Genomic DNA, 21831 nt, shown 5'->3' with positions numbered 1-21831 from the left:
CCGTAACAAACGGTGCACAATTGATTAAAAAATATCCTTTTCACAGCAACTTTATGTTTATTCAATTATCTTATTTCTCAAATTAATTTATCTATTTAATATCAAAATGGTTATCCGTCACTTTGCTTGGCCGAAACGCGACTAAAAACAACAAAATTTCTGTCGCCGCCAAGCCAAACCAAATGCCGAAAACCCGCCTAGGCTTGCCCACCCCCCAAATTTATGGGAGGTCTGAAGCTTTTTGGCCCTAACCCCACATACAAAAAAAAAAAAAAAAAAATAAATAATCAAAAGCTTTCGCACACTTGTTGAACACCGTGAACTTAACTAAAAAACTAAATTGGCCTTAGTAACAAATGCAACAAATTGAAAAAAAAACTACTTAACTAATTATAACTGCAATTTCTTAATAAATAGAATGTTTTGGCTGTTCAGTTAGCTGCTCGATTGAGATCCGGCGTCAAACACATGTGTAGAATGACAGCTGCAAGAGACAAGAAAACGAAAGCCGAATACAAGTAGAAGAATTATGATGTGTGATGAATGCGAGAGATTAATGATAAATGACGATTGATGGGTTATTAGGTGATGAGTGCTGAAGGACCAGGGAAGCCTGACGGCTAACGAGTGATCGATTGGCTAGTAACGATTTCGCTTATGACACTTTCTCCTCCATTTTCCTCCACTTTCTCCTTTCATTTATATATCTCTTTGATGCAACTTACCTCGCTGTCGCTCCACGTACAATGCAAAATACAATGAAACGTTCCATCTGAAAAATTGATAAGTAACGGTATACATATAGGATTTAGTAGACGGGTCGTATAGATCGAATATACACGCATATTTGTCCGACATACTACATAGACAAAGATTCGTGGCATTTGAACAGGAAATTGAATTCGATATATGGGCAAATGGGAAGAAGAAGAATGAATAATTAACTATAAGAGAGAAAACCTGTGGGCTTACCATCATGATTAGGCTGTTATATTTGCTGGAAAAGTGCATATTGCGCAACAGCTGCATGAAAAAGGTGTGGATCTCAATGGCGATGTCCTTGAGCGGATGTGCGAGGCGGTTCGCGTGCGTATTGATGATCAGCGCGAAGCTGCGCAGCAGCGCAAACATATCCGGCTGGCAGCCATCGACTATCAAGCGCATCCAGTCGACGCGCTTGACCAGGTCGAAGGCGAGTGCTATCTGAAATCGATAGCAGTTAGAATGGGATACAGATTTGAAGGTATATAGACGTATATTACAATATCTCCGTTTTGTGTGGGCAGCTCGAGTCTCGAGATTTTGGCAAAGGTGGCCAGCAGGATGGTCATGGCGATACGGCGACTAACGTCGCTGTCGGCAATGAGCTGCACCAGCGCTCCATGCATATCGATAACACGTTGCATGCGCTCCTTGCCAGCGCCAATGATCAGACGATCGCATAGACAAATGGCAATATATTCAATGTACTCCGGTTGCAGTTGCACGGCCAAAGAGCTCACGGCGTGCAGCAGCTCGCAGCGCTTGCCCTGGCAATGGGTGTTTAGCTGTTCGTATTTCTGCATGTCAATGGCCAGGTGATATAGATCCAATAGCTCCTCCAGCTTGACCACATCCAAAGCGTCGATCAGTCTAACCAATTGCCTTAAATGCTGAAATGATGCAAGCATTAGCTAGGAATTTGATTTTGTAATCTCAGCACGCACCTGAGCACAGCTCGGGCTGGCAAAGATCACGGATGTAGGCAGAATCTTCTTGAGCGTGGAGTTCGACAGGAACTGCTGCAGCTGCTGCTGCGTGTAGCCCGCGGCCGTTGTCAGCTGCTGCGGCTCTGCGTCCGACTTGGACACTTGCATGCAAAAAGCCTTTAGCAGTTTGTATCGCTCCATTGGCAGCGGTTCTATAAGCAAGCTCTCGATATTGTTATTGTTATTGCTTTTGTTATTCTTAGTATTATTGTTATTGTTATTGTTATGGCTATGGCTATTGTTATTGTTATTAATTAGCAGCTGCTTTGTTTGACTGCGTTTCCCATGTTTGGCGTTCGGCCTCTCGGCCACTTCCTTCCTCTTTTTAGTCAATTTAACTTTTGTCGATCGCGTCGATCCCATTGAAGTGCTTGGCTCTTCACTCTTCTCGGGAGCTTCATTGATCCGCTCGTCCGATGCATTTTTATTATCCAGTTTCTGTTTGGTTTGCGCGCGAGTCGTGGACCGCAGTGTCCTTTTGGCGGCAATTGTTGGCTTCTTAGCAACAGGTACTGTTGGATTCAAAAGTTGAGTTTCGTTAAATTCTGCTTAAATTAATCTAATTATTTGTCTACTAACCCATTGTGTTGTGATTCCTTTGAATTTAATTCATTGGATTATATAGTATTGATACATGCAATTCGAACGGCGCAATTGCTGTGACGCGGTATTTGCATTCGCTCGCATTGTATCGAGTAATCGAATATATTTCGCAGAGTGCTGCCAGACTGCTAACAGATGGTCAACTGACTAAGCGAATGTGCGCAAGTGTATGCCTCTGCGCCTTTGTGTGCGTGCGTATGCGTGTGTGTGTGTGTCTCTGAGTGTGACTGTCTGTTAGCTGTATCAGCATGTCATAGTATATCAATTGCAGCCTCTCTTTTAATAACATATTCATTTGTATTTAGCCCGTTTGGCAAACACGTTCAGCGTTTTTGCGTGTGCAGTCACTTTTTGTTTGTTTTTTTTTTTTACAAAATTTAACATAAATGTTTTACGTTTTGTAATTAGTTCATACATAAATTTTAACTCTCACATTGAACTGACAAATTTTGCTGTCCCATTCAACGCAACGGGAAGAAAATGCTTAATTTACATTTTTGGCTAATACCAGCGCTTCTTTTTGTACTGCCGCAACTGACAACAGCTGATGAGGCTGCCTGTAATTATTTGGAACGTCATGAAATCGAACGCCGCCTATCAACCAAGACGCCATACCGCGCCATTGCCAATTACAACGAAACGCCGCCGTACTACGATGGTATGCTGTTATTGTTGGTTTTATTATACCACATATACAAGATATTGCTAAAGTGAAGAAAACGCGAGAACAACAGCTGTTTGCTCACTGTTGTTTACTCACTGCACATACTCATTCGCTTCGTTTTATTCTAAAGGTTGCCACCCGACACGAATTTGGGCAATTATTCGCCATGGCACGCGCAATCCCAGCAAGTCGGTTATATTACAAGCTAAAGAACGTTTGTCCGAAATACAAACGCAGATTCTCGCCCAATCTGAATCGAATTTGTGTGATGATGAACTCAAGCGACTGCGTCGCTGGAGCTGGTCGCACATCGAGCCGGACGATGAGAAACTGCTTGTTGCCGAGGGCGAAGATGAGTTAATCGAGCTCGCTGAACGTTTTCAACTGCGTTTTCCGAAGCTCTTGCCGGATTTATATGATCCGGAATGGTTTTATATGAAGTACACGGCCACGCAACGAACGCTAAAAAGTGCGCAAAGTTTTGCAACTGGATTGTTTGGACGTCATCGTATACATGCCATCAACTATCCACAGCCCCTGCATCGTGATCCAGTATTGCGGGTGAGTATTATTTACATAAATATAAATTTGTATATATATTTATATATATATATTTATATATATGTATATGTATATGTACATGAATGTATATATGATCTATGTGACATAATAGAGAATGACAGAGAGGGAGCGAGAGAGAAAGATTACTTAAATAGATCCTTGCTTGACAATCAAGCAAATGATGCACTCAATTGTTTTATTTTATTTCTTGTATGTGTAACAAGTGGTTCTGGTTACTGTAATTGGAATTTAAGTGAAGTTCGAAAAAAAGTGATTGATTCTTAAGGGATTTTATGGTTTTGAAATGAAGTTAAACAAATAAATATCGTGCAGCAGATCTACAATGTAATCTCGGAGCAGCTAATTAAGAGTGCACAATATTTAAAATTGGCGCCAAAGAAACCGCGATGTGGCATCACCACTTGTGAAAGTTGAAATGGTGGAGGGTAACATTAAAATGAAGACACGCACACATCCTCAAACACGCGCGGGCGCACACATACACGGATGTATATATACACATATATGCATATATATATATGCACATATATGTACATAGAGACGAACACATGTACATACAAAGCGAGAAAATCCGTAAATCTAGTTAGTATTACGTTCTGCGCGTGCATATTATTTTTTTTATACGGTTTAACACTTGAAAAGCATTGTTTACCTTTGCTATTTTTTGGCTACACAATTGTCTGCAATTGGTGCGGACGAGCAAAGACATTGGCCAAGCAGATTGCAAGAATGCGCGGACCCTTCGGCAAACAAAAAATTTGTGTGTGGGGTTATGTGCACAGGTTGTAGTCGCAGTCGACGTAGTTGTTGTCATTGGTGTTGTCATTAGTCATGTTGTGTCCAAACATGAGTATATAGCCATATGATTTGACAGGGTTATAGTAATACTAGCAACAACAACAACAACGAACCAGGAGCACAAGGACTGGAAGGAAAAAAAGGAATTACCAAGTGCAACAAGCACAGCAAAAAAAAAAAAAAAAAAAAAAAAAAAAAGCCAGCCTTTGCTATTTTTTGGCTACACAATTGTCTGCAATTGATGCGGACGAGCAAAGACATTGGCCAAGCAAATTGCCAGAATGCGCCACTAGGCCTACATCTATCTATGCACCCAGAGAAAAAACGACGTCGTTGATTTACCCTGCGGCGAAAAAAAAAATTTGTGTGCACAGGTTGTAGTCGCAGTCGACGTAGTTGTTGTCATTTGTCATGTCGGTGCAAATATGAATATATAACCATATGACTTGACAGGGTAATAGTAATACTAGCTACAACAACAACAACGAACCAGGAGCACAAGGAAGAAAAGGAAATACCAAGTGCAACAAGCACAAAAAAAAAGAAAAGCCAGCACACACACCCACACGCACACAAAAATAGGTACATATATATAATATATATGTTTATATAAAAATATACATATATTATATTTATATATATACACACATATACTATTATAGATAGTGAAAGATGCCGCTGCAGGTGCCAATGTCTGGCAGAGAGCGCAGCAGCAGCAGTGGCACCACAACAACTACAACAACAATTAGCCGCAACAGCAACAGCAACATGAACAGCGATCCCAAATGCCGAGACGGGCTGCGCAATATAAAAGATTATATCAAGAGCCAACGCCTGCAAGAGCAGCAGCAGCAGCAGCAGCAACATAAACAGCAACAGCAACAGCAGCAGCAGCAGCAGCAACAAAAGCAACAGCAACTACAACAACAGCAACAACAACAACAACAACAACAGCAACAACAGCAACAGCAACAACAGCAACAACAACAACAGCAGCAATATGAAGAGGATCGCTACAGTGCAGAGATAAAGACGCGACGGCCATACACGGATAAGGAATGCCCATTGAGCTTTGCGGCCATGCGTCACGTGGAATCGATTCAGCCGTGGAAATTGGAGCCACAGCCATGGCGTATTAGGGAGCGCATGAAGACGGCCAGTGTGGCCTTGGTGCTCTGCCTCAACATTGGCGTCGATCCGCCGGATGTGGTCAAAATTCAGCCCTGCTCACGGCTCGAGTGCTGGATCGATCCCAGCTCGGTGTCGGCACCGAAGGCCATGGAGCTCATCGGCAGCAATTTGCAGATGCAATACGAGCGCTGGCAGCCGCGCGCTCGCTACAAAAAGTGCCATGACCCCACCGTGGAGGATGTCAAGAAGCTGTGCACCTCGCTGCGGCGCAACGCCAAGGGCGAACGCATCCTGTTCCACTACAATGGCCATGGCGTGCCCAAGCCGACCGCCAATGGCGAGATCTGGGTCTTCAACAAGACATTCACACAGTATATACCGCTGAGCATCTTCGAGCTGATCAACTGGATGGCCGCTCCGTCGATATATGTGTATGACTGCTCCAATGCCGGCATCATCATCAACTCGTTTCAGCCGTTCGCCGAGCAGCACGAGCACGAGCTGGAGAAGGCCCTGGCCGCCGGCACGCAGTCGGCCTCCCAGCTGGTCAGCTACAAGAACTGCATCCATCTGGCCGCCTGTGCAGCCAATGAGATTCTGCCGATGAATGCCCAGCTGCCGGCGGATCTGTTCACCAGTTGCCTGACCACGCCCATTAACATCGCCCTCAAGTGGTATGCGATGCAGGAGAAGCTGGGCATGGTGCCGCGCATCCAGAGCGACCTGATCGACAAGATTCCGGGCAAGGTCAACGATCGTCGCACCATGATGGGCGAACTGAACTGGATATTCACGGCGATCACGGACACCATTGCGTGGAACACGCTGCCGCGTGAGCTGTTCCAGCGCCTCTTCAGACAGGACCTGCTCGTGGCGAGTCTGTTCCGGAATTTCCTGCTGGCCGAGCGCATCCTGCGCAGTCACGACTGCACGCCGGTCTCGCTGCCGGCCCTGCCGCCGTGCCATCGGCACGCCATGTGGAAGGCCTGGGACTTGGTCGTCGACTTGGCCTTGCAACAGCTGCCGGACATACTCGAGCAGCAGGCGCCCTATCGCCAGCTGCCCTTCTTCGAGCACCAGCTGACGGCGTTCCAGGTGTGGCTCGACAGCGAATCGGAGTCACGCACGCCGCCCGAGCAGCTGCCGATTGTGCTGCAGGTGCTGCTGTCGCAGGTGCATCGGCTGCGCGCCCTGGAGCTGCTGGCGCGCTTCCTCGACCTGGGCCCGTGGGCCGTGAACCTGGCCCTGGGCGTCGGCATCTTTCCGTATGTCCTCAAATTGCTGCAGAGCTCCACGCGCGAGCTGCGGCCGGTGCTGGTCTTCATCTGGGCGAAGATACTCGCCGTCGATCCCAGCTGCCAGGTGGACCTGGTCAAGGAGTACAAGTACTTCCTCGCCGTGCTCCAGGACAACAGCGTGAGCAAGCAGCACCGCACGCTGTCCGCCTTTGTGCTGGCCTCGATCGTGCACAACTTCCTGCTGGGCCAGACGAGCGCGCTGCAGGGACCCCTGCTCTCCATCTGCCTGGAACAGCTGAACGACAGCAGCTGGCTACTGCGCCAGTGGCTGGCCATCTGCCTGGGCATGCTCTGGCAGAACTTCGAGAAGGCGCGCTGGTCGGGCGCCCGCGATCTGGCGCACGAGAAGCTCTACGTGCTGCTGCGCGATCCCATACCGGAGGTGCGAGCCGCCGCCGTGTTCGCCCTGGGCACCTTCATCAGCTCCGTGACGGATCGCAGCGAGGGTCAGGCGAACAACATCGATCGCATCATAGCCATCACCTTGCTGGAGACGGTGGGCGAGGACATGTCGCCGCTGGTGCGGCAGGAGTTGGCGGCGGCCCTCCAGTGGATGGTGCTACTCTTCGAGTCGCAGTTCGTCACAATCTACACGGCGGAGCACATAAACAGCCACAGCTCGGCCCTAGTCTCGTGCGGCGGCGAGCGCAGCGCCAGCATCACGCACGGCATGCCCAATGCGCCTTCGGGCCACTATACTCAGTACACGCACAGTCTGGAGCGGCACTCGCATGTCACCATCCGACGCGGCGCCAGCTCCAGCTCCATCTCGAACATGGCCAGCTCCAGCTCGATGTCTGGCAATTCGGCTGGCAGCGCCGGCGGCACCGGCTGCGTCGCTGGCAACTGCACCAGCAGCACTGGCACCTCGGCGACCACGAATGCGATTCCCTTTCAGTACATCTTCAGCAAGCTGTGGCAGGGCATCTACAACCTGAGCCAGGATCCCTTTCCCTCGGTCGCCGCCACGGCCCAGATGATCGTGGCGCATGTGCGCGACGTAGCGCTCTGCTTGATCACGGCCAAGGAGGCGACGAATGCCACAGCTGCTGCCGGCATTGGCAGCTCTGCGACTGGACGAGATCAGCAGAAGCTGAACAGCAGCCTCCTGAGCGTCAGCCTGCCGCCGAGTCCGAATACGCGCTGCAATTACCTGGGCGCGGGTGGCGAGTCCCCGCCGGTGGGCGGAGGTGGCTCAACAGTGGCCGTGGCCGCGGCAGCAGCGGCGGCAGCAGCAGCAGCGGGAGGAGGCACTTCGTCCGGCAACAATCGCTGGTCGCAGAAGCAGCGCCTCTCCGGCAGCAACGAGGCACAGCAGCGCAAGCTGCGCACCACCTCGATGAACGACGAAACGGACAGCGGCAACGTGACGAGCTCGTCAGGCGCGCCCGGCACCAGCTCCGCCGTGCTCGGCCTGATTGCGAACGCGAACGCGGCCGATGGCAACAACTCGGCGAGGAGCAGCGGCAGCGAGACGAATCATTATGCGGAAGCGAACAGCACCAAGGTGCAGCTGCTGAAGCCGATTGTGACCACTCAGTTCATACCCTGGGCCATTTCGTACTTTACGCGTCCGGGCAAGCAGCGCTACAGCAGCGCGGAGGGCAGCACCGAGGAGGAGGAGGGTCAGCAGCGCTGGCCGGTCGATCGCAACTCCGCGGAGCTGCGGACGCGCGAATATCGCTATCAGCGCAACGAACAGATCCGGCGGACGGCACGGCGCGAGCAGCAGGATCAGTGCGTCCGTCGGCTGGACGCGTTCAGCTTCGTGCGCAAGACGCAGTGCACGCCGTCGATAGTGAAGCTGCTGCCGTACGAGCAGCAGATTGCCGTCGCCTACAAGGAGAAGGTGCTCGTCTATGACTTTGTGCGCAATCTGGTCCACAGCTACGTGACGGAAGCTCTGTCGGACTCCGACCACGGCCAGTCTGTGGGCAGCAGCACCAGCAGCAACGGCAGCAACGGCAGCAGCAGCGGTGGCGGCGGCGGCGGCGGCGGCAGCAGCAGCAGCAGCAGCGGAGGCGGCGGCGGTAGCAGCAGCAGCGGCAGCACCAGCAGCGGAAGCAATGGACGCAAGATTAGCCGCCAGCCGGCGAGCATATTCGCGCGAGTGAGCAGCTTTGAGCTGTTGAACGCTCAGGATGTCGGCCTGATGCTGGTCGCCCACGACGATGGCGTCATACGCGTCTGGCAGTCGACCGGCGAGCCGCAGGAGAACTCGAGCGGCTGCTCGGGCGAGCCGCAAGCCAAAAAAACACGATTGATTAGCGCCTGGGATGCATTCCCGCGCACGGCCTACCAGAGCGGCTGCGGCGGCAGCGCCGGTGGTGCTGGTGGTGCCGGCAACGGCAGCTGCGGCAGCGGCGGCGGCGGGGGCGGGAGCAATGCCAACAGTTCCTATTTGCAGCGGCGACTCAAGACGGATCCGCTGGTAGCGGTCAACAGCAGCGTCGTGGCGTTTACATTGGTTGCCGCTGCGTACCAAGCGGTCGCGATGGGCCACGGCAAGCATCGGAGCTCCACGGACGTTGTCACGGCTTGGCAGCAGCACAGCCAGCACTTGGTCGTGGGCTCTGAGGCCTATCGCTATCTGCGCATCTGGGACGTGGAGCGGGAGCTGCGGCTCAGCGATCTCCAGCTGGGCTCTCGCGAGACCAGCGTGCGTGTCCTCTCGCCATTTGTGGCCAACAAGCCGTGGGATCTGATTGTGGCCGGCTGTGCGGACGGCAGCGTGCGGCTGTTCGACAAGCGGTGTCCGCCGCAGGAAGCACGGATCCGGGTCTATCGCGAGCACACGGCGCCCATACTGCATGCCTGCCTGCGATCCAATGACACCTCGTTCGTGACGGGCTGCACGGCGGGCAAGGTGAACGTGCTGGATCTGCGGGCGAATGCCGCGTCCGGCGTCTTGCATCAGTGGGAGGCGGGCAGCGATATTACGGCCATGGCCAGTCATCAGGTGGCGGATGCCATCGCCTGCGGCAACGCCTCCAAGATCTGCATCTACTCGCTCAACGGACGCACCCAGAGCGTCTTGCGCAGCAACGAGGGCTTCATGGGCTCCAAGATTGGACACCCCACATGCCTGTCATTTCATCCGTATAAGGTGCAGCTGGCGGTGGGCTTTGTGGACAACACGGTAGCTGTCTACAGCCCTACACCAGGTAAATTATGGAGTGTGTGGCGTGTAGAGATAAGCGAGCGACGAGTCAACTGAATAACGAGTAGCTGCAACGAGTAAGAGCAAGGCGAGCGACGAGTGAGATGCACGAGAAGACTAACGAGTGTTCCAAATGTGTGGATATTAGGAAAACCTACCTAATTTTGATTATAGATCCAGCTGCACTGATAACTATAACGAGCAACGATAGCGAGTAACGACAACGAGTAGAGATAGCGAGTAGCCTAAGCGAAGCCGTACTTGAATCGGCAGCTTCAACGAGTAGCTCCAACGACATGCTCCATTCTCTCTCTCTCTTTCTCCCTCTCTCTCTCTCCCTCTCTCTTTCTCGCATACTCCCTCATTCTCATTTGGGTCACTATATTTATACTCACTCGCTTTGATTTCGTTACAGTTTTATAAACTCTGCAGCCGCTGGAAAACGGACGTCGATAAGAATCCTGAAACAATGTTTTATGCACGTAGCTTCAACGCGGAGCCCGCAATGCAGTCAGCAGTGGCGCATGTGCGTGCCGTTACCAAAATAATGGACTTAACCCCCCAGGATGTCCAGCTAATGTACACCGTGTGCGCCTTCGAGACGGCCTGGCAGCGCCGTCTACCCCCATCCGTCTGGTGTCGCTTCTTCGATGTGGCCTCCTTGAGCGCCTTGGAATTCGCCGAGGATCTCGAGTACTATTGGAACGATGGCTATGGCTATGAATTGACGCATCGCATTGCCTGTCCGGCAATCGCAGACATGTTTGCGGCCATCGAGTGAGTAGCCAAGAGATAATAGATAAGATGATATTATAAGAGATCTAAAATCCCAGCGAGCCATTAGCAACTCGTCAAAAGAACGTGAAGCTATTCCAATCGTTTGAAATACTGATTCATACTCAATGACTTCTTGTAGCTGGAACTAAGTGGAAGCACAAATAATTTTACGTAATACTTTCCCTGCAGTCGAATAGAGAATCGGAAATGAAATTTCAGACTGGCAGAAGTTGAATGTAAACTCCGATGCACAGCCTACTTCAATTGGGGTTAGAAAATACTCTGCACATCAAGGGCTAACTTGACTGAAGGAGAGAGAACTCAAGTCAAGTAGGTGCTAAAAATGGGTGAATCACTTTCACCTGTTTGCGTGAATCTTTTCCGATCAATCTTGAAGAAACAGAATCATTGAAAATTAAAGAGCTCCAACAAAGAGATCTTTGCACTTTGCAAATTCACCTTCAAGCGCGAAAGATGAGTGGAATGGGCATATGTTAGATCTAGTATTGTTTCTAGTAGAGCTTTCTCCTAAGTTCTGTATTTTAATAGCTATGCAATTTCCTTGCCTTGCAGCACACTGAAGCCACGCGCCAATGCCACTTTCTACTTTACCCATTCGGGAACGCTGCTTAAGATGCTGGCCCACCTGGGCGTGGCCAAGGACGAACATCCGCTGACGCATAAGGATTTTGAGACGAAGCGTCTGTGGCGCACCAGTGAAATCGATGCGTTCGCAACCAATTTGGCTTTTGTGCGCTATGAGTGAGTGAGATAGACGATTTATTCCCATATTTGTATGTATTGATTAAACTTCACTTTTCCTCTTCGGCAGTTGCATCGAAAGAGAGCCGCAAATTTTGGCAATGCATCAAGAGCGGGTGATTCGTCTGCCCGGCTGTCCGCAGGATGAGGATCTGTGTCCGCTCTCGCGGCTGCGGGCCAACTACGTGGATAGCGTCGAGCGCTGTGACTTTGAGGCGCTCTGCCAAGCGGCCAATTGAGCGGACCGGGCGAGACAACGAGAGCGAGAGAGACAGAGTGAGAGAAAGAGATGAAGGGAGCTGGCCGGCATGGAATGGGAACCGGGAATCGGGTTTTTGGATGAACTGCTGCTGCTATTGCCTGCCTGCAGAACTATGTGAAATTTAACATGAAACAAAGGATTCGTCGGATTATGTAAACGGAATATTGAAATGATGTCGAGGAACGAACAGAGAGCTAGATAGTGAGAAAGAAAGTGCGGCAGCGAGAGCCGAGTTGAAAATTGATTGAAAATGAGTTATGGTAGAAATTTAGACGATAAGAAATGCTAAATATCCAAGTGTGTTATGTCGAAATATGTGTATGTATTTTGTGTATGCCTTATAATCAATGTGGACCATCCAATCCAACAGCAAAAACAAGAAAAGCAAATGAGAGGGAGCGCGCGAAAGCGAGAGAGAAAGCACAAGCGCGCGAGCAAAGGAAAAGGAAAACGTAATGTGAACGAACAAAGGAAAAGTTGTGTGAAAAGCTAATGATTGTTTCTAGCCATGCCGCCAAAACTGAGAAAATTGTCTATCTAGCATAGAAATATACTTACTTACTAATTAGACCATATATACTAAATTAACTGTACAATATGTACTGCTGCAAAATCTATGCGATTTGATTTGCTATTTTTCCCCCATTTTTGTAACTTTTGTATATAAACTAAATTCATATATATATATATATTAGCTCTTTATATATATATATATATTATATCGAGTTTGTAACTATATAGAAAGCTATGCTATAATGTACTCGTATATATCTCTTCTATATGCCTGTAATCATTGTAAACGCCTCTAAAACCTACAGCAAAAAATGAAAAAAAAAAAAACCCTCGATAAAATATCGTACGCTTTATGCATGTGTTTAGCCCTAAGTCTACATATATATATATATATATATATATATATACTTAAGTATATATATATATATATATTTAAATTGTAAGTGATATTTGTTTTGTTAACCATTCATTTTCTCTACTTTCAAACTATCAAATGTATATTAGAATTGCTTAAATGAAAAGAAGAAAACTTTGTTAAAGACCTAACGAGAAGCGAAATTCAAAGTGAAATTGAAAATAATATAGAGAGTTCAACAACGAACAACCAACAATTTGTTATTTCATATTTCAAAAAAAAAAAAAAAAAAAAAATTATAATAATGTAATAATTACACAATTTGTTAATTAATTTAAGTTGAAATTTTTGCTTTGATATATAAATATTTAATTTTATAAAAAACAAATACAAAAAATATATATTTTGAAATTAAAATCTACAAATTTGTGCTAAAGCTAATTTATATACATATATATTCATATAAAGTTGTCCGATTTTGTGCCTGAAATGTAAGTTTTCTTTTTTATACCACTTCATAGCTTTCATATGGACGACAACAGACTATATATATAGAATACTATATAGTGCTTCGATATTACACATAAATTGTGAAATGGATAAAACAAGAAGAAAAGAGAGAAATCGTATTATTTCTTAAGCTGATGCAACCCAGCCAGCGCATTTAACACAGGGTATTTTTTAGAGTTCTTGAGAAATATAAAACTAAAAAAAAACACTTGTTACAAAAAGAAGAAGCAGGAGAGTATAGAGATAATGCTCGGTAAATATTTGAACAATTTGAACAACAAACAGGCATTTGACCCTTGTTTACTTAAATATATATCAGTTATATATACATACTATATACTGTACTATAAGGGACTACAATTACAATGGTATATATCCATATATAGCAATGCTTTGATATTATCTGAATTGTACATGTTTTGGGTTACTCAGAAAACTATAAAATAAATTTGAAAAAAAAAAAAAATTGTGAATGTAAAGTGAATGATATAGGGGGGATCATATATCTCTATCTATTTATGCAAGTTAGTCACAAAATCTAGAGACTGGAAGACTTTTGATATGCTCCCAATGGAAATGAAGTGTTTTGACAAGGGCATCCATCTATAGCTTAAATCCTTTGAGTTTCAGTACTTTGCTGGGATTACAAACGATTTTCGGGAATACCCTAGAGTATATTTAAAAACAACAATACTTAGCAATACTCTTTGAACAGATCTCGCGCAGATATATGCCTTTAGTATATACGAGTATATACATATATTAATATGAGCATATATACAGACACTTACTAGATCTTTAGTCGAGCCGGTGCTATGGGGCCCCAACACTTCGCCTTGTAAAGCAAACTTCCCGTGTTTGTACAGCGTGCGATTTGCTAATTGTTAATTTTGCTCGATTCGAACATTTTTTAGCGTTAAGTGTCTTAGTTGTTGTTTCATCCTACTCTACGCGCCCTGGGCATATTGGCTGCTGTGACTAGGCGGTTAGAGAAGGCGAGCCTAAATGTAAGTTACGCCTCAACCAATTAGCATACATATAATTGTCATGAATGTAGCTATTAATGTGGGAATACATATATTATATAGATGTAGAAATATACATACATATATCCACCACGTAATGTGTATATCCACATATACTTACTGCATGTGCTAAGTTTTGAATTTTGATTTCGCATGTTCGTCATGAACTTTATTCAACCAAATTAACCCATTTATAAATTGACACTTCTCCCCGGGTGGACTTTCACTATGAATGAAATGTGCTATTATAACTTGGGAATTTGTAGTGAATGGATTTTGATTTCGGTTTTAAATAGAGATGATATGGGAAGAGCGACTAGATAGAGATAGTAATTATATCATATACATATATCTCAAGTAGATATAAATATAGATAATGGAGTGAATTCTTCAGAACAGAAATGTAGATATTGACAAGATAAATTGATTAGATATACTCTATATAAAGACTACATAACATACTCTATATAAAGGATTTATATATATTAGACTCTATGAGCTACTTATGTAGAGTCGGGTATCCATAGAGTTATCTATACAGATATGAAGATATATAGATTCAGACATGTACTCTATAGTCCCTCAGACGAGATCTAAACTGTAGACCCTATGTGAATTTGAAGAGATAAAACGAGTTTTCATTCATATCTATCATAGGGAGCATTCCTAACTGTCGAATATCGAAAAAGACTCTCCTATATATGGTAATTATTTTGTGGAGCTGCAAATAGAAATATTTACTCAGTTTCATGATTCTCATTCTCAATTCAATCTATATTCATAAATCAATGGAAAATCGATGGGAAAAGTATTATGCATGTAGGTGCAGCTATTCTTAGGAGCTCCTGAGATGTCCTACAGCGCCAATTGATTTATACTCGATTTTGTGGGAGTCGACCTTTGAATGGATAAGCCAAATTATCATTATTTGTCATTTGTTTTAAGTAACATTTTTGAGGGCTTGGAAATTGTTAAATTTTCTATATGTAACTCTTTTAGTTTTTAAATTTTCGTAGACTGGACTTTTTGGACTTAAACTGGGTAGAATTTTAAAGCCTTACTCCATTAGAATAAGAGCTTAAGGAACATATGATGAAAAGATAATGTACAAAGAGTTATTTTAAGGAAAATTGCTAAATGATTTTTCAACTATCGCGAAAATTGTTAAATATTCGATAAACTATCAGAGAATTTCAGATAAAAATTCATATAAACTGTTTGAGCAAAGATCATGCTTAAGGCTTTTGGCAAAAGACTGCAAGGAGTTCAATTTATATATTTTTACAGTGTTAAATTTCCAAGATTTCATGTGTAATATTGTCTGAGTCACATTTCAGTTAAGTTTAGTTTCATGCAAAAAGCTTTAGTCTAACTAAACAACCCTTAAGTTAGCTTAAGTTGGCCTAGCCTAAGCAAAAGCATACTTATATTTTGATTTTTATAGCTTTACAGTTAAATCAAAGAATCACTTTTCAATTCCAACGTACATAACCCCTATACGAAAGCTTTTGGCAGCAATAAAGCTCGACAGCAGGCGCGCGACTTAAGCTCTAGTCGTCTAAGCTGCGCTTTCGTTTAGGGTATCTCTTTGTCAGCACGCGTGCTGGCTAGCTGGCTAGCTGGCTAGCTAACTATCTGGCTAGCTGACTACCTGGCAAGCCGGATGACAGCTTGGCTAATAGCTTGGCTAACTGGTTAGTTGGTTCAGAGAACGAACGGTCCGAGGACTTTGAATGTATTTATTTGCTTGTTTGCTTTAACAAATCTAAAACTAAAAAAAAAATGAAAAAATGAAAAAAATTGAAATATGAATAATTTAATGCAAAAAAAGAAAAACAGCCAAGACACTCGAAATGCCATACCGCAAATGCAGCTAATTTATTATTTAATACAGCTTTTTAGTTGCTGCTGCTGCTGCTGCTAACGTGGGCAGCGGAAGCTGCAGCTTGAAAAAAGCTCGCAGGCCACAGCGCAGCCGCAGTTGCAGTCGCTGCTGCTGCTGCTTGCGCTGCTGCTGGCGCTGCCCTCTGCCCACGGCCACTGTCGCCGGCAACAGGTTCAACCCCTAAAAAAGCTTTTCGCCAAGCAGGCCCAGCTAGCTGACAAAGCTGTTGTCGAGGATGCCAGCAGCGGTGCTGACGCCGCTGCCGACGTCGCTGGCGGCGCTATTCAGCGCACCGAACGGCGCGGCGACAGGCGAACCGCGTTTGGCCAAAAACAAAATACTAAAAAAAAAAACGCAGAGCGAAAAGGCAGCAAAAAATAAAAACAAAAATGAAAAAACGGTTTTAGTGCGCTGTTGTCGTTGCGGTTGGCGCGTTGCGTTAAACAACATCCAAAAAATTTTCGGTTATTTTCTTCGTTTCATTTGATTTGGATTTTAGTTGTGTTTTCGTTTAAGTGCTGGACAATTGGCTGAAGGAGCAGCCTGTCTCGGTGTGGGTGGCTGTCCCTATGTGTGTGCCAGTGTGCGCTTCTGTGTGTGTGTCCGTGTGTGTGTGGGTGTGTGTGAAGCGGCAAATGAACGTCAGCAAAATATGACCTAATTCTTGTGCAGCCTTTTATTTTAGTCAGGACAACAACCCAAAACTAACCAAAAAGAAAAAAAAAAAAAACTAAAGAAAAGTAACGAAAAGGAAGAGGCAACAGCAACGGTAGCAAAGCAGCGTCCAGCCGTTGCGCGCAAAAAGAGACGTCAAGCAAAATTAACTGTATTAGAAGTTATTTATAGACTAACGGCGCGCGTTTGACTGGCTTCTGTATTTAATTAGCCTTCCGCGATTGCGACAGAGGCACAGCGCCACAGCGCCACCCCCACCTCCAAGCGCCTGCCCGCCCGCTTCGGCCAGCCGTTGCACAACCGTTGCGTGCCATGGAACAGCTGTGCTACATCGCGCTCAGCTGCCTGCTGGCCATCGTCTTGCTCTACGGCCTGCTGGAGCTGCACTACTTCCTGCGCATGTGCCTCTGTGTGCTGCTGGCGCGGTTCATCAAGCGCCGCTGCCACATCCTGGAGACGACCACGGTGAATGGTAAGTGCACACACAGAGTGAGCGGGAGGCAGGGCGAGGCAGCGGGCCAGCCAGACAGACAATTGGTTTCATCATGTTGCTTCACCCGTTTCAGGCCTCTGCTTGAGCAACGATGTGGACACGCTGCTTTACCACATGAATAACGCGCGGTATTTTCGGGAATTGGATTTCGCACGCGTCGATTTCTATGAGCGCACGCAGCTCTACAGCACGATCCGGCGCTTGGGCGGATCGGTGTTTCAGGGCGCGGCGACCATACGCTATCGTCGCTTCATACGACCCTTTCAGCGCTTCACCATCGAGTCCAGGGTATGCACAGGGAGAGCGAGCGAGAGAGGGAGAGGGAGAGGGAGAGACTAATTGCACTCTTCTGCTTGCAGATCATCTACTGGGACGAGCAGTCGCTGTTCATGGAGCATCGCTTCTTGCGTCCCTCCGATCAGTTTGTCCACTGCATCGCCATCTGCCGGCAGCGGGTGATCGATGTGCCCATGGACACGGTGATGGCCGAGCTGCTGGCCAAGACGCCGCTGCAGGCGTCGCGGCACACGCTCAGCTCCACCGCCAGCCTGCAGCCGGTGGGCATGGGCAGTGCCACGCCCATGCCGCAAGTGGCCCTGGAGGCGGGCCAGGCGGAGAACGGGCATGTGGCAGCAGCGCCGGCCGCTGCGACTGCGACTACGGCGTACAGCATCAAGATGAAGCCGCCGCTGCCGCCGGAGCTGTGCAAGTGGATCGAGTACAATGAGATGTCCAGCAAGAATTTACGCAGCGGCTGCTGACCATAGAGAGGGGCAGAGCCAAAAGAAGGAGAGCACCAGGGGCAGCAGGAGCAGCAGGAGCAGCAGGAGGCACCATCCACTTAATTGATATGGATATAGATGAACTAGAACTACTCTACGTTCCGCCTACAAAAATTGTCATATTTTTTTTTTTTTTTTTTTATATTTTTTTTATAGTTTTTCTATGTGCGTGTGCGTGTGCGTCTGCGTGTGTGTGAGCTGTGTGTGAAATTGTGAACTGTATGTTGTGAATGTTGACTTTTAGCTCTAAGTCGAACTCTGTGTCTGTGTCTGTGGCGATGCTCGTGCTCGTGCTCGAACTCCAGCTGGTGGCTCCAACTGCTTGGCCTAGCCACAGCAGCTGCAGCAGCAGCAGCAGCAGCAGCAGCATCGAGTCGTCGAGCACCCACAGCTAATAACCCACAATTAACTGTTAATATAGGGGGGTTAATATAAATGCTATATAGATACAAGCTAATCCACTTGTGTTTCTTCGCCCGTACAGCGAGCAGGGGGGAGGGGAGGGGGGAGGGCAGTGTTGGAAAATTAACGAAAGCTGCACGAAATTGCAGAGTTGGTGAAAGGAACCCATTGAGCTGGAAACCAAATTCATTTGCAGCTCTTGCCAATCTACAAGAGATCTATAGAAAAAACAGTGTTGGTAAACGCTGGAATGCAAATTAAACAAGTCGAACCTAATACAATATGTAGTCTAACACATGGCTTAAGCTATACTCGAGCAGAATATTCTATATGCAATGCAGCGAAAAAACAGTGTTGGTAAGTAGTGTAAAGAACAAGGTAGTGAAAAGTAAGATGCATGAAAATGCATTACTTTTTATGACAAACACATTAATAGTTTAATATCAATCTATTGTATATATAAGCAAAACAGTGTTGGTAAACGTAGGTGTCGTATAGATAGCTAAGCTAAGAGCTTTACATATGCCAGAAAATGCATATTCATTTCTAAGTTCAAGTCAAGCATATTGCTAGTCGAAAATAACAGTGTTGGTCAGTACTGATTAGTGTTGAAAAGTGCTCGTTATTTGTCTGATTAGCGAACATGTGAACACATACACTCTAATATACGGTGTTAGAAAGCCAAGTCTAGCTAGCTATAGTGGAAAATAAGTCTCAATTGAACTACTACAACAGTGCAGTTTAGTGTTGAGCAAACACTTTGCACTGTTAGGTTAGCAAATAGGAAACGAAAGAAACGATACTTTAAGTAGAAAAATAATAAATAGCATTATTGGCTTTTATTTTTTTTTAATGACTCACGAAACAGTGTTGAGTATTTATGCTATGCACAGTGACACTGCATGGAATCGTGACTAGGATCAATACATTGTCGCTTAGAAAAAAAATCTTGGCAATTATATTGGTGGGTGGGGCTATTTTAATCAAACAAATAGCCATAGAGTCTAACTAATTATAATGATTCTCGAAAAAAAAAATTAAAATAAAATAAATTGCCAAGGAAAAGACGTAAACGAATAAGTTATAGATAGATGATTAACTAATTTGATTGTTTGCCTGACCTTAGATCAATTGAAAAGAATCTGCTAAGTAAAAAGCGAAATTCGCATTCTGGGAACGTGCTAAGTGCACAAAGTGTTCCCACTGCTCACTGATCTTTGCGACTGTCAACAAGCTGAGCTCACTGAGTAAACTGTAAATGCTCAAAGTGCAGTTGCAGCATGACGTGGAGATGACCAGGAACAGATCTGAAGTGATCTCTGTTCACAAGGTGTTAAATCAATTTGGCTTTTGCATGCGTCTTGAATACAGCATACAACATACAGCATACAGCAGACAGCATACAGCATACAGCATACAGCATACAGCATACAGCATACAGCATACAGCATACAGCATACAGCATACAGCATACAGCATACAGCATACAGCATACAGCATACAGCTACGATACAGCATACAGCATACAGCATACCATACGCATACAGCATACAGCATACAGCATACAGCATACAGCATACAGCATACAGCATACAGCATACAGCATACAGCATACAGCATACAGCATACAGCATACAGCATTACAGCATACAGCATACAGCATACAGCATACAGCATACAGCATACAGCATACAGCATACAGCATACAGCATACAGCATACAGCATACAGCATACAGCATACAGCATACAGCATACAGCATACAGCATACAGCATACAGCATACAGCATACAGCATACAGCATACAGCATACAGCATACAGCATACAGCATACAGCATACAGCATACAGCATACAGCATACAGCATACAGCATACAGCATACAGCATACAGCATACAGCATACGCATACAGCATACAGCATACAGCATACAGCATACAGCATACAGCATACAGCATACAGCATACAGCATACAGCATACAGCATACAGCATACAGCATACAGCATACAGCATACAGCATACAGCATACAGCATACAGCATACAGCATACAGCATACAGCATACAGCATACAGCATACAGCATACAGCATACAGCATACAGCATACAGCATACAGCATACAGCATACAGCATACAGCATACAGCATACAGCATACAGCATACAGCATACAGCATACAGCATACAGCATACAGCATACAGCATACAGCATACAGCATACAGCCAATACAGCATACGCATACAGCATACGGCATACAGCATACAGCATACAGCATACAGCATACAGCATACAGCATACAGCATGCAGCATAAAGCATATTCAAATTGCAAATAAAATAGCAAAAAACAAAAAAACAAAACAAAAAAGTTATTTTACCAGCTCTTATGTGTATATATGCACACTTATCTTATCTTTGGCTGTTTTAGTTTGATATAATATATACTTATAAAGTATTTATATTTATTGTTTAAATACTCAACTTTGATACAAAGTGCTTAGTTTTTTGTAAGTTTGTACAGTGTACTTCGATTTGCATTCTATTTTAATTATCAGTTGAACCTGAACACACGTTTGCTTAGTAGATATGCGCATACATACATACATATGTAAATTGATAGAGCTGTGGACTTTAGGCACTTTCGTTGTTGCTCGTTTTTTGAAGTATTCGCTTGAGCTATTGCTTGAGTTCGTGTTAAAGGAGCGTAGGAAAGCTTTTGTCCTAGCTCTCACTCATTTCCACTCATAGATTTGAGAGAGCTTCGCACTCTCTCTAGCTCGCGCTTTCAATCTGATCATTACGCTCTGCTGCTTTGTCCTTCGCACTTGAAACTCTATTAGCTTGAGCTGCTTTTACATATGCAGGTCTAAGTCTTAAGCGCACTCTTTCTAGCACGCGCTTCACTCTCATTTTTGTCTTTCATTTTTTTTATTGGTCATTGATCTTTCGATTTGGTTGACAACTATTTTGCTTTGCATTCCACTAAAATGTCTCACACTCCTTCGGCACAAATGAAAGCTCCCACTCGCATTACCATCAAGGCGCTCTCCCGGTTTGTCCTTCCCATATGAGTTCATATTTGCTTGAGCTACAGACCCAGGGGCGCATTTACAAGGGAGCAGAATAGACAGTTACCCGGGGTTCCCGAAAAATGAAAGAGTCTATTATAATGGAAAATGAAGAGAACGGACGTGATAAAAAGGGCCCAGAAATTGATGGGCTAGGGCTCCGTTGGGGGTAATCCGGCCCTGTGCAGACCTCTGACTTACTCACACTCTCACTCTCATTTTTACGCTCTTCTGCTGCGATTGGTCAATGATCTTTCGTTTTGCTTTGCAGCTACTTTCGCACTGCTTGTTTGGCTTTTAATTAAGAGCTTAGCTTAGAATGCACTCTAAGCGGGCGCTCGCG

General features: G+C 45.6%; 4 protein-coding genes across 8 annotated transcripts; 3 read left to right on the top strand and 1 right to left on the bottom strand.

The window, feature by feature from the left end:
* Positions 1 to 37: 37 nt before the first annotated feature.
* On the bottom strand, positions 38 to 2488 carry LOC108618746 (uncharacterized). The gene is made up of 6 exons (XM_018014865.2): positions 2328 to 2488; positions 1707 to 2260; positions 1263 to 1652; positions 973 to 1203; positions 726 to 772; positions 38 to 484 (listed from the first exon to the last, which is right to left on the bottom strand). The coding sequence occupies exons 1-6, from the start codon at positions 2329 to 2331 to the stop codon at positions 436 to 438; spliced, it is 1275 nt and encodes a 424-aa protein (XP_017870354.1). The 5' UTR covers positions 2332 to 2488; the 3' UTR covers positions 38 to 435.
* A 168-nt stretch (positions 2489 to 2656) lies between these two features.
* Mipp2 (Multiple inositol polyphosphate phosphatase 2) lies at positions 2657 to 13196 on the top strand. Its single transcript, XM_018014864.2, has 5 exons — positions 2657 to 3009; positions 3146 to 3576; positions 10400 to 10761; positions 11335 to 11523; positions 11594 to 13196. Exons 1-5 carry the CDS (start codon positions 2832 to 2834, stop codon positions 11760 to 11762), a joined length of 1329 nt encoding a protein of 442 aa, XP_017870353.1. The 5' UTR covers positions 2657 to 2831; the 3' UTR covers positions 11763 to 13196.
* raptor (regulatory associated protein of MTOR complex 1) lies at positions 3728 to 10538 on the top strand. The gene is made up of 3 exons (XM_089475049.1): positions 3728 to 4977; positions 5058 to 9988; positions 10400 to 10538. The coding sequence occupies exons 2-3, from the start codon at positions 5068 to 5070 to the stop codon at positions 10405 to 10407; spliced, it is 4929 nt and encodes a 1642-aa protein (XP_089331175.1). The 5' UTR covers positions 3728 to 4977; positions 5058 to 5067; the 3' UTR covers positions 10408 to 10538.
* A 3087-nt stretch (positions 13197 to 16283) lies between the features above and the next one.
* LOC108618755 (protein THEM6) lies at positions 16284 to 18480 on the top strand. Of its 5 annotated transcripts, none has more exons than XM_089475057.1 (4): positions 16284 to 16537; positions 16759 to 17220; positions 17315 to 17529; positions 17601 to 18480. In XM_089475057.1, the coding sequence occupies exons 2-4, from the start codon at positions 17061 to 17063 to the stop codon at positions 18000 to 18002; spliced, it is 777 nt and encodes a 258-aa protein (XP_089331183.1). In that variant the 5' UTR covers positions 16284 to 16537; positions 16759 to 17060; the 3' UTR covers positions 18003 to 18480. The 5 variants fall into 5 exon arrangements, with proteins under 5 accessions (XP_089331183.1, XP_089331184.1, XP_017870367.1 ...); XM_089475058.1 differs by having other exon boundaries at positions 16746 to 17220; XM_018014878.2 differs by having other exon boundaries at positions 16284 to 16626.
* Positions 18481 to 21831: the final 3351 nt, after the last annotated feature.

Source organism: Drosophila arizonae, chromosome X, assembly GCF_054131065.1.
Source record: "Drosophila arizonae isolate 15081-1271.41 chromosome X, UAZ_ARI_1.0, whole genome shotgun sequence".
NCBI lineage: Eukaryota > Metazoa > Arthropoda > Insecta > Diptera > Drosophilidae > Drosophila > Drosophila arizonae.
Note: the sequence above shows the minus strand (reverse complement) of the source record. Positions and strands in the feature narration are given on the sequence as shown.